Source organism: Geotrypetes seraphini, chromosome 18 (assembly GCF_902459505.1).
Source record: "Geotrypetes seraphini chromosome 18, aGeoSer1.1, whole genome shotgun sequence".
NCBI classification, from domain to species: domain Eukaryota; kingdom Metazoa; phylum Chordata; class Amphibia; order Gymnophiona; family Dermophiidae; genus Geotrypetes; species Geotrypetes seraphini.
The window spans coordinates 6,216,884-6,228,990 of NC_047101.1; the positions used below are offsets into that span (position 1 = coordinate 6,216,884).

At 41.8% G+C, this 12,107-nt stretch overlaps 1 protein-coding gene across 1 annotated transcript in view; it reads left to right on the forward strand.

The window, feature by feature from the left end:
* The window catches only part of LARS1 (leucyl-tRNA synthetase 1), a 47,450-nt gene that overhangs the window by 15,907 nt on the left and 19,436 nt on the right, over window positions 1-12,107 (forward strand). Inside the window, exons 11-21 of the mRNA XM_033927507.1 lie at window positions 465-552; window positions 2,853-2,929; window positions 3,099-3,152; window positions 3,580-3,720; window positions 4,313-4,390; window positions 5,114-5,199; window positions 5,297-5,362; window positions 5,443-5,525; window positions 6,272-6,410; window positions 9,208-9,420; window positions 11,799-11,856. Coding sequence (XP_033783398.1) covers window positions 465-552; window positions 2,853-2,929; window positions 3,099-3,152; window positions 3,580-3,720; window positions 4,313-4,390; window positions 5,114-5,199; window positions 5,297-5,362; window positions 5,443-5,525; window positions 6,272-6,410; window positions 9,208-9,420; window positions 11,799-11,856 — 1,083 coding nt within the window. The remainder of the gene's footprint in view (window positions 1-464; window positions 553-2,852; window positions 2,930-3,098; window positions 3,153-3,579; window positions 3,721-4,312; window positions 4,391-5,113; window positions 5,200-5,296; window positions 5,363-5,442; window positions 5,526-6,271; window positions 6,411-9,207; window positions 9,421-11,798; window positions 11,857-12,107) is intronic.

Here is a 12,107-nt window from a genome sequence, read left to right on the forward strand (position 1 = left end):
GAAGACAGCATGATAAAATGTGTAAAAAAATAAATAAAGGGAAAGTTCCTTTGTGAATAAAGAGATAATTAGCAAGATGACGTACCCAGGCAGTCTTGAGTACCATAGGCAAAATCCGGGCTTGATTTACAGATAAAAAGGAAGTGGAGCCAGGAGAGGCTTGGGTGGGCCAGGAGCAGGGGCAACAGGAGAAAAGGGAATTGATTAGGGATTACATTTTCATCTGCAGACAAAGATCAGATGTTCTCTGCTTTGCTCCAGGCTCGTAACCTACCCTCCTCTTCCCTGCAAACTGCTTGGAAGGGAGGGACTAGAGCAGAATGCCCTTGCTTCTCTGGAGTCGGAAATAAATAGCGGGACTGCGCCCCAGGCCATTTCTTCACAAACTAAGCCTTGGGGGTGTGATTTTTGTATGTTAGCCAGTATTACTTAAAGCAATGTGTTGTGATCTATTTCCTATACAGGACATTCTGGGTGCTGCCCTCTCTGCCCCTCTAACATCTTATAAAGTAATCTATGCTCTCCCCATGCTCACAATTAAAGAAGATAAAGGTAACTATAGAAATGATTAGTGAAAGTAGTAACTAGTGCCTCTGCTGCTTTGGACATGTTTCTAAGCTCATGTCCTGTCTGTATGAAAAAAACAACGCAAAATGGGATGGACAAGACGAACGGTCTTTCTGCAGGAAACTTTTATTCAATGTAAAGGGTTACACGATCAAAGCGGTTTACAAATTTTAGACAGATACTTATTTTATACCTGGGACAATTAAGTGTTAAAACGACTTGCCCAGAGAGTCAGAAGGAGCTGCAGTGGGAATTGAACTCAAGTTTTTATTAAAATTTGATTCTGTCGCTTATCAAATTTCTAAGTGAGTTTACAAGTAAACTATAAAGGGAAAAAACATATAAACACCAAAAACTATACAAATATCATAAAAAGAAGATAAAACATTTTTAACTAAATGGCGTACTTAATATTGTACAGACTAGACTAATAAGAAACGCTAGGTAGATGGGGAGGAAATACAATTGAAAATAGGATGGAAAGAACAAAAGGAGGTGTAAACGCTGCTTATTGTTTCTTTGGATAGATTGATGTGAGAAGAAAGCTGCTCTAACCACTGGGCCACTTCTTCACTCCAAAGTCCAACAGCTCCACTGAAATGAGCTTGGTTTGAGTGGGTTATTTCTGAAATAAAAGGCTGCTTATTTTATATCACTGGTGAAGGAAAAACACAGACTTATATTGTATATTCCAAAGTAGATAATTTTTTTTATTCTAGTAAATAAAAGTATTGTAGCAGCATTTGGCCTATCAGAAATAAATCAGTCTGGACATATACAATGGAGAGAAGTAAAAAATAAACACCCCCCCCCAAAAAAAATAAAAAATCATGTAAACAGAGTGCCGGCATATTTCTGTAAGTATGGCGCAGCTTCTCTAAAAGAAACTCTGCCAATGCCTGGGCGTTTTATACAGAAAGTTTCTTTGTCTTGCAAGACCCTCCCCTGGCTGCGATTTATGTTCCACCCTATTGGAGCAAATCTGCTGTCTTATCTAGCCCACCGCCCAGTCCACGCCTCCATTCTTCCCTGGGGGGCCCAGGACAGGAATGTCTTCTTGAACTTTCTTCTCGAATCTTCTTTCCTTCAGTGCATCAGCTAGGCCCCCCACCTGTGGGCTTTGCTTGGCTAGGCACTTCTTATCAGTTTTGTTGAAGGTTGCCTGCGTTGGTTACAAATCGATTTTTGGTTTGTCACCTGGATGCCTTGTTTCCCATTTTTCTTTGAACCACCCAAATAAGGTCACACGCAGAGTGTGTCCACATTTGCTTCCGCTAAATTATGTTGTTACAAAAGGTTTCTGGAGAGAACTCTCTCTTTTTCAAGCTGCCAAACTGAATGATTGGTTTGGTAAAATTATGTTAGGATCCTCTTAATCTTGATTTTAGAAAACTATTGAAGACCCAACTGTTTGAAAAATTTGTATCCTAACTGGTTGTTTCATTTAATAATTCTATGCTTCCATCTTGCAATGTATCTTCTTTTAAATTGTATTTTTACTGTATGGTCGGTTCTTATTGTAAACCGCCTAGAACCATTTTTTAGTTAGGCGGTATATAAAAATAAAATGATTATTATATACGGAGTGTCCTGCTGACTTGCGCATTTCCTTCTAGCACTGGAACGCCAGGAAGTTCTTTTTCACACAGAGGGTGGTGGATACATGGAACGCGCTACCAGAGGATGTGATAAACAGGAGCACGCTACAGGGGTTCAAAGAAGCTTTGGATAGGTACTTGGAAGACAAAGGGATTGAGGGGTACAGATAAGAGTAGAGGTAGATTATAGGGATGGGATTAAAGGTAAGTTACAAAATTAATCAGGGACCACTGTTCAGGCACTAGGCCTGATGGGCCGCCGCAGGAGCGGACCGCTGAGCAAGATGGACCTCTGGTCTGACTCAGCGGGGGCAACTTCTTATGTTCTTATGTTTTATGTCCTTGAGAAGAACAGGGAATCTACAGACTCGCATGCCACACATCAGCATTTTGAGCATCTGAACTGAAAGCAGTCTATAGAAGCCCGTGACCTCAGCAACTCCAGCAAAACGCAACCTGTAAAAGTCTCCTGCCATCTATCTCATTCCTTAGCCTCCAGATGGGTTTTTGAACTTTGGACATTGAATAAAAGTTTTACGCAGAAAGACAAATTATTTTTTTTTTTGAGTGGAGTCGATTCGTCCACCTTGCTTTGTGTCGGTTTCTTGGGACTTTTTGGTAGCGGTGGTTTCTCTTTTTCCCGTTTGCTGTTTGTACGAACCTACACTAACCCTTATGTTTCTTTAGGTACTGGGGTGGTCACTAGTGTTCCCTCCGATGCACCAGATGATATTGCAGCTCTGCGAGATTTGAAAAAGAAACAGGTGGGCTCTGAAATATTAAAACACATTGGAAAAAAGTGTCAACAATGAGTTCTTTTGTGGCCTAGATCTAAGATAGTGTGAATGAAAGTGCAGCAAGTAATTTTTATCATTATTGGTTCTGAGAATGAATTTTTCTAAAGTGAAATATTTTATGATTTTTTTTTTTTAGGCATTAAGAATGAAGTATGGAATAAAAGATGAGATGGTGCTACCTTTTGAGCCCGTGAGTAGATGGTGTGGCATGTAATGTAGTTATTTGGTGTTTGGTGACATCACTGAAACATCTTTGGCCAGGTTTGGAAAATCAGAAAAACTTACATAATAGACCAAAATAGCAGTAGTGGGCAGGTGGGAGTGATGAAAGGGAGGGGAGAGGTGAAAGAGGCCCAGGCAATGGTAGAGAGAGAGAAGGATGAGCTGGAGGGAACTGGAAAAACAATTACTTGAAGAGACACATGTTGGATTTGAGATGGAAAGATGCTAAAGGCAGGATAGGATGGGTGACGAGAACAGAGATGTTTTGATTGAGTTTGGTTTGAGATAAAGTTGGTTAAACATTTATTCCTGAGACCTCCTAGCTGTCGGATCTGTCTTCTGTCAGGCCTCTTTGTGTTTTAACAGAACTTTTGACCAAGCTGCCTCCTTTCAAGGTGCCCATCATTGAAATTCCAGGCTACGGAAACCTGTCGGCTCCACAGGTCTGTGATGAGCTCAAGATCCAGAGTCAGAATGACAAAGAAAAGCTCATGGAAGCCAAAGAGCAAGTGTATCTGAAAGGATTTTATGAAGGCGTGAGTACAGAGCCTTAAAAGCTTTCCTGATTTGTTTGGTTTTTATGCTTGTATATGTGGCTTTTTTTTTTTAGTTTCCACCAGGGGGCAGTTGCCCTAGTTGCACTCCCCTAACACTATTCCTGTCACGCGTGATTGTGGTATTCTGTTAGCATGATTTTTCTATGTAGCATTCTGTGGTAATTTGGCTTATTCAGTTTTCTCGATAGTGGAGGGGATATTTGGGGAGGGGAGACAGGGGTTTTGTTGATCCTTGCTCTGTATTATTTGTGTTTATAAAATGTTTCTCTTCTATGTACTTTAATAAAATAAGTTCAATATAAAATCATAACTATTCAAAGCTCGTGCGGATGGAATTAGATGGTTTACGGGGATGGGAACCAGGCTTGCGGGGACAGGGACCGAGCTCGTGAGGATTGGGACAAATTTTTTCCCTGTGTCATCCTCTAGAACTAATCTCTCTGTATAGCACTGCACCTGAACCACAGACCAGACCAATTGCAGGGCATTCTTTACCTGCGCTAAAACTTCGGGCAGAGAAAAGAGGACTTGAATTTGTCATGTAAGGTTGATATTGAACTGTTTTCCACAGATTATGTTGGTTGATGGGTACAGAGGTCAGAAGGTGCAAGATGTGAAGAAGCCCATTCAGAAGAAGATGGTTGACGGTGTATGTATCAATCCTGGACCTGCTTCTTCTGCCTTCTAATCTGTCTTTCTGCATGGGATAGTGATGTGCCAGAATTGTACATAGAAGAATGGTTGGGCCACACTGGCTGATTTTTCTCCCTGCCAACTCCCAACCCCCACCTCATTAAAATATCTGGCTATATTGTGTTTGAAGAATCCCATCCCATCGTGACTTCCGTGTTGCTTCGCTTAGCATCTTTGGCTTTGACTGACTCTCTCTTCTTCTCGGGAACAGAAAATATGAGATCAGCAAAGAGTAGGCGTTTCATTAGTTATAATATAGACCGGTTTTCTTCACGAAAAGTTCAGGGCCCATTGGTGGCCTCTGGCTCTTCCTCCTTAAACATTCTTCCCTCGCCATGTCCTGAGACTTGTTGCTGGCAAACTGTTCTTTACAGGCACCTTGTATGAATTGCGTTCTTCCCAGATACCCACATTTTCCTTATAGGACTGAAAGAACAGCGAAGGATTTGGGGTACCCGTGAGGTTCATTGCTCGCTGTTACATAGATTATTACTGCAATAACTGATACTGTAATGATCATATTACACTGATCACCGTTTGTAACCCGCTTCGAACTCCACTTTGGAGGATTTAGCGGCATATAAGTCCACAAATAACTTGTTTTTAAAACTAAGTGCTATGTTAACTGCAAAATAAAATATAACCTTGATTTGAGATCCCTATGCCCCTTTCTTCTCAGGGTGAAGCAATGATCTATATGGAGCCTGAGAAACAGGTGATATCTAGATCTGCAGATGAATGTGTGGTGGCACTTTGTGACCAGTGGTGAGTGGCTCAGGAGGAGATTAGCTGCTCATAGGACGTTCATCTCATGACTGGTGCGTGACATTGACTTAACTAAATGGCGCTTTGCTCTTGATAGGTACCTAGACTATGGAGAGGAATCGTGGAAAAATCAAGCTCGGGAAAGTTTGAAGAGTCTAGAAACGTAAGTGAATCTGAGGGAAAAGAGGCCCGGTATCTTTGTGATTCCAGAGAGAGGTCTATAACGTTCTGTGTTCTCCACAGATTCTGTGAGGAGACGAGAAGGAACTTTGAGGCTAGCTTGGAATGGTTACAGGAACATGCTTGCTCCAGGACTTATGGTCTAGGTGGGTTAAATTTCAAACATATGTTTTATATCTCTCGCTCTCCGACTATATCTATATAATTTGTTCAGTAATGACCTTAATGATAATTCTTGCAGTTTTCCAGGTCTCGCGATATCTGGGTAGGTAGAGCCAGTGTTTTATCCATCATGCTGTTGCTTTCTTCAGGGTGTGCTGTGAGGTCTGCAATTTGTCTTTCTATATAATGGGTCCTCAAGCCTGATTGGCTGGGGCTTGAGGTGATTGAGGCAGGAAAGTCTGTTGATCACAAATTTGAATTTTGGCGGGAAAGTCCGTTGGTCACAACTTTAAATTCTGGCACCCTCGCAGCAAAGCCTGAAGAAAGCCATGGCACGAGGGCTGAAATGTCGGTTCTGTCTAACCAGAGTGTGTGACACAGAGGCTAGAGGTACAGCCTCAGCACCCTGAGGCTGTGGGTTCAAATCCCTCGCTGCTCCTTGTGACCCTGGGCAAGTCACTTAATCCCCCCATTGCCCCAGGTACGTTAGATAGAGTTTGAGCCCACCGGGACAGACAGGGAAATATGATGAATGTAAAAAATAAATAAATAAAATACCCAGACATGGCGAGACCTGAAACTGCAACAATCATGAAGCCAGCTGCGGAAGCCTAAGAGACCACCTTAATGATGAACTCAATTCCCCCATCCCATCCCCACGAGAAAGTACTGAAAGGCAAATTCTAACAATTTGTCGGCGTGATCATGTCCGTTCTTGTTTTCCACACAGGGACTCGCCTGCCCTGGGATGAACAGTGGCTCATTGAATCTCTTTCTGATTCTACAATCTACATGGCCTATTACACCGTTGCCCACCTGCTACAGGGAAATGACCTCAGTGGAGGAGGGGTCTCTGCGGTTGGGATCAGGTGATTCAGATGCACTTTTCGGGTCCGTTAAATTTTCAATAAACTTGTGGAAGTCATTAGTGCAGAGAAGCGCATTTCCGCTATAGTGGAGTTAAGTTGGAATTTATTTACAGTTCCTGGGTCTAAGGAAGCCAATGGTGTTTAATTTTGTTTTCAACCTTCGTCATTCAGAGGGGCAAGGTAAGAAGCTCTTCAAACACACTTAGGCCCTGGTTCTATAAAGTCCGCCTAAAGTTAGGCGCCAATATCCGTGTCTAATTTAATCGAGGCTTAGTCGGTGCTGATATTGGCACTCAACATCTCGGAATTGGCTTTATTTGGACTTAATTAAAAGTTAGGCGCCTAACTGGAAAAACTCAGTTCTATAAAAAAAATAGGCACCTAGCCCAAAGCGCCTACATGAAAACTGGGCGTGGTTAGGGGGCGGATCATAGGCAAATTTGAGCATGTCGCTCCTCTTCTAAAAGAGGCCCATTGGCTCCCCATCACTCACCGTATCACCTATAAAATCATCTTACTCTCCTTCAAAATAAAACTCTCTCACCAACCCTCATTTCTTGATAAGCTTCTCATCCCCCAATGTTCCCCACGCACTCTAAGGTCAACTGACCAAAAGCTTCTCTTTATTCCCTCCATAAAAGAGTTTTATTACACCCGGAAAATAAATTTTGCCGTAACTGCCCCTACGTTATGGAATTCTCTGCCACAGCAACTCCGCGATGAACAACAACTAATCAAATTCAAGATAAGCTTAAAGACTTTTTTTATTTCGTGACGCATTCGGTTGTATTTAGACCTACCTTCTTTTTTCTTTTTTTCCTTTTTACTTCCTTTCCTCTTTAAGCAACCAACCGCTTTAACAAAGCGACCCTACCCTATACGTTTTATCCTAACCCCACTTTCTCCTTTTCTTCTCAAATATGTAACTTTTCCCCTCCCTTCCCTTTCACCCTCACTTTCAAGTTTGTCTAGTCGATGTTATCTATGTTCACTCTATTTATTTTTAAATGCCAATTATTATATCCTTTTATTTTTCTTACCCTTTTAAATTTTATTGTTAACCGGCCAGATATTTGTTGATGGTCGGTATATTAAAAACTAATAAACTTGGAAACTTGGTCTCTGTAAGGCTCTGATATCGGTGCCTAACTTTGGACGAATAAAACCCTGGCATAAATTGGGGACACCTAAATGTTAGGATGTTGAGCGCTGCCTAAGCGCATTTAGGCAATGCTAAGTGTGATTCTATAATGGGCGTCTAACTTTTTTAGGCAGCTTTTATAGAATCGGGGCCTTGACCTCTACATGTAGCAATGGGGTTTTTTTTGGGGGGGAGGTGGTTTCTTCATTCCTTTTACTCTTTCAGATTCTGGATGTCGTCGATTAGCTGCTGTTTGGTTATTCCATGTTTTTGTGATTTTTTTATTAGGCATAAAAAAAACCAAAACATAGTAACATAGTAGATGACGGCAGATAAAAACCCGAATGGTCCATCCAGTCTGCCCAACCTGATTCAATTTAAATTTTTTCCTTCTTAGCTATTTCTGGGCAAGAATCCAAAGCTTTACCCGGTACTGTGCTTGGGTTCCAACTGCCGAAATCTCTGTTCAGACTTACTCCAGCCCATCTACACCCTCCCAGCCATTGAAGCCCTCCCCTGCCCATCCTCCTCCAAACGGCCATACACAGACGCAGACCGTACAAGTCTGCCCAGTAACTGGCCTAGTTCAATCTTTAATATTATTTTCTGATTCTAAATCTTCTGTGTTCATCCCACGCTTCTCTGAACTCAGTCACCGTTTTCCTCTCCACCACCTCTCTCGGGAGCGCATTCCAGGCATCCACCACCCTCTCCGTAAAGTAGAATTTCCTAACATTGCCCCTGAATCTACCACCCCTCAACCTCAAATTATGTCCTCTGGTTTTACCATTTTCCTTTCTCCGGAAAAGATTTTGTTCTACGTTAATACCCTTCAAGTGTATGCAAACTTCAGCAAATCTTAGCTTCCTGGGCTGTTCAAGTTATTAATGCAAAGCGCTGAAATGTCTGAGCATATGCATGCAAAGAACACCAAGCTGGGAATGATGGGGGCTGGTCTCAAAGAACTGATCTGATATCGGCCAAGTTATCTGTATAAATTCCCACAAAGTTATGCAATCAATATCTGTGCAACAGGAAGAGAGAGAGATGGACTAAGTAGCTGAACCGGCTAATTTGAAAAGGAACATCCATAACCAATTTCAAGGTCACCTACCTAGATACTTTTACCTTGACTGCCTCTAAACTAAAATTTAACCTTATATACTGGATCTTCAGCCAAAAGAAGCTCAATGCGGTTAACAATACATTTTAAAAAATACAGTAAACTGAAATGCAAGAGTTGGTTTTCAAAATGTTTAGTGAATAAAAAAGTTTTTAGAAGTTTACAGAAGAGTTGGAAGGAGCTGGGACATCTCAAAATTAGGGGAAGTTCATTCCATAATTGGGGAAATTTGAACACCAGAGAACTGCTAAAATTCTTAACTCTCTGTAGTTCCCATCTTCCCTCCATGTTATAGTATGTTTGGCTAGTTCAGATTGAAATTATGTATATGTGGTTTTAAAAATTGTATAATTTTTTATTTCTGTATTTTGCCTAGCAATTTCTTACAGGTGATTTTGTATAAAATTTTAATAAAACTTGATTGCACAGGATCATTTGAAGTGATGGCCCCAAACGTTGACAACCTCTGACTTCTGCCTGTTGCACTAAAGCGAAATTCACATTGTTAAAACTCATTCGTTGTTTCTATTCAGGCCAGAGCAAATGATTAAAGAAGTCTGGGATTACATCTTTTTTAAGAAGGCTCCATTCCCAAAGACTAATATCCCCAAGGAAAGCCTGGACAAGCTGAAGCAGGAGTTCGAGTTCTGGTATCCTGTGGATCTTCGTGCGTCTGGCAAGGATCTGGTTCCAAACCATTTGTCCTACTTCCTGTATAATCACGTGGCCATGTGGCCTGAAGACAGGTCAGTGCTGCTCTGCTTAATCCTTTGGGACTTCAGGAAGGAAAAAAAAAAAGTTATGACTGGTTGATACTGGAAGCTTGAACTTGGTTTTAATTGTAACTCTAGCAGGAATTCACATTCTTGTGCCACCTGTCGTTTTAAAAGAGGATCAATAAACACATTTACGGGTGACTCTGTACATGGTATTTTAGCACAATAAAGGCAAAGTTGTTTTTATCTTTTTCTTCTGCTCAAGTTAAATTTGAGGCATGTTATGTGAGGTTAGACAGTGGCAGAGATTACATTAAAGACCATAAATCTTTCCTGGAAGCCTCTTCTGCTTTCTTTTGACGACAATTTAAAGGATGCCAGAAATAGGCTTCAGGGCTTTCTCTGATTTCGGATACGTAGCTGGTGCTGAGTCAGGTTCTAGACAAAATGGGGCTCTTGGCAGGGGCTGCTCTCTGCACCCTCTCTATTGCAGGCTTGTAAACTGTCTTGCACACTCCATATTGATGCCTTCAATGGTACAAATGTGTGGGTCTCTGTGTGGTGCATTTTATTATTTTGTAAATGTATTAGTTTAGTTCACTTAGGGGTCCTTTTATTAGGTTCATAGTCTAAAGTGCGCGAGGACAAAGGCGCGCTGGACAACTGAGCGCAGGACTTCATCGCGCCGAAGAAAACCCGTACCTAAAGAAGGATATAAAACTGCTGGAGAGGGTGCAGAGACGAGCAACTAAACTAGTGAAGGGTATGGAGAAACTGGAATATGAGGATCGACTTAAAACACTGGGATTGTTCTCCCTTGAGAAAAGGAGACTGCGTGGGGATATGATCGAGACCTTCAAAATACTGAAAGGAATTGACAAAATAGAGCAGAGAAGATTATTTACAATGTCCAATTTGACACGGACAAGAGGACATGAAATGAAGCTAAGGGGGGGCAAGTTCAGGACTAATGTCAGGAAGTTCTGCTTCACACAGAGAGTGGTTGACATCTGGAATACTCTCCCAGGGGAGATTATTGCGGAATCGACAGTCCTAGGTTTCAAAAGCAAACTAGATGCATATCTCCTTGAGATAGGCATATAAAGATATGGTTGGCTATAAAATAAGCCAGGTGAATACCTAGCAGGGCCTCCGCGTGTGCGGATCGCCGGACTTGATGGACCGAAGGTCTGATCCGGAGATGGCGCTTCTTATGTTCTTATGTTCTTATGTTCTTACTTTAAAGGGCTCCGACGGAGGATGTTGGTGGGGAACCCCCCCACTTTACTTAATAGAGATCACGTTGGGGGGGGGGGGGTTTGGGGGGTTGTAACCCCCCTCATTATACTGGAAGCTTAACTTTTTCCCTGTTTTTAGGGAAAAAGTTAAGTTTTCAGTATAATGTGGGGGTTTGTTTTTTTCTCCACTTCTTTTCTTTTTCCTTTTTCCCTTTCTCTTTGGGGAGTGTGAATGTTGTGGGTTGTAAGTAAAGCCTTGTAGTGTTGCTGGGTGTGTGTATCGTTTGTCTGTTGTGGGGCTTGTTTTTGAGTGAATAAGGGTTACACCCCCCCCCCAGCATGGCAGCGTGAGGCAGCGCGATCCCTATTTAGAGTGGGGGGGGGTTCCCCCCCCACACCCCCATCAGAGCCCTTTAAAATACGGGTTTTCTTTGGCACGATTAAGCCCTGCGCTCAGTTGTCCGTGCTCGGTTGTCGGCGTGCCTTTGTCCTCGCGCGCTTTTGACCCGTCACCTTTTATTAAGCTCGCTAACCAATTCAGCATGTGCTATATAGATTAGCGCGTGCTAAAGCGCCCATGGAATATAACGGATGCCTTAGCATTTAGCGCGTTTAGCGCTAAATTGGTTAGAGCGCCTTAATAAAGGAGCCCTTATTTCTTAAAGGCGTATACTTTCAAACCTCCTTTTCAGAATAGAAAATAATGTTGACTTTTGTGTGCATTTATTTATAAAATGTTTGCACCCTCTTCTTGGCACTTGTAAGGCAGGGTTAAAGCATGGCTCAAGGGGGCCTCTTGGATATTCTAATTCAGTGGCTGCCAAGACAGAGTTTTGCCTGGTAAGCCAGCTGCTGGCAGAAAAAAGACATTAAAAAAAAAATTAATTAAAACTTGGAAGGGGAATGTGGCCTGTTAGCCAGCAGATGGAAAAATCACCTTCCAGGAGCTGCATTTCTGATAACTCGTTCAATTTTTCCATAATAGCATTTTGATCCCCAGTTCCTAATTTGTAAGAGGACAAAGCTGGTGCTTATTGATGTTACTGAAGCATGCGGCTAAGGAAACTGTTATTAGCTATCAAACTTTTTTTTTTTTTTTGCCTTACAGTGATTAAGTTAACATTTTCTTGCTTATAATCTAAAAATGGGTGTTTTTCTGTTCAAATACAGTAACAAATGGCCTGTGTCTGTGAGGGCCAATGGGCATCTCCTGCTGAATTCAGAGAAGGTATGTGGTGGTTTCTTATGGAAAAGGAGAGTTTGAGTCCTAATTTTTGTTCCTTAATTCCTGCTAGACCAATTTGTTCTCTGTCTCCATCTGCTGGCAGGGAGGCATAAACTCATGCATCTGGACTGATCTGACAAGATAATAAGGAAATTCCTAATAATAACAATAAATAAGGAAATTTCTAATAATAACAATAAAGACAGATTCTAACATGCCAATACTGCTCTTAAATTCCACAATAGTGCCAGAAA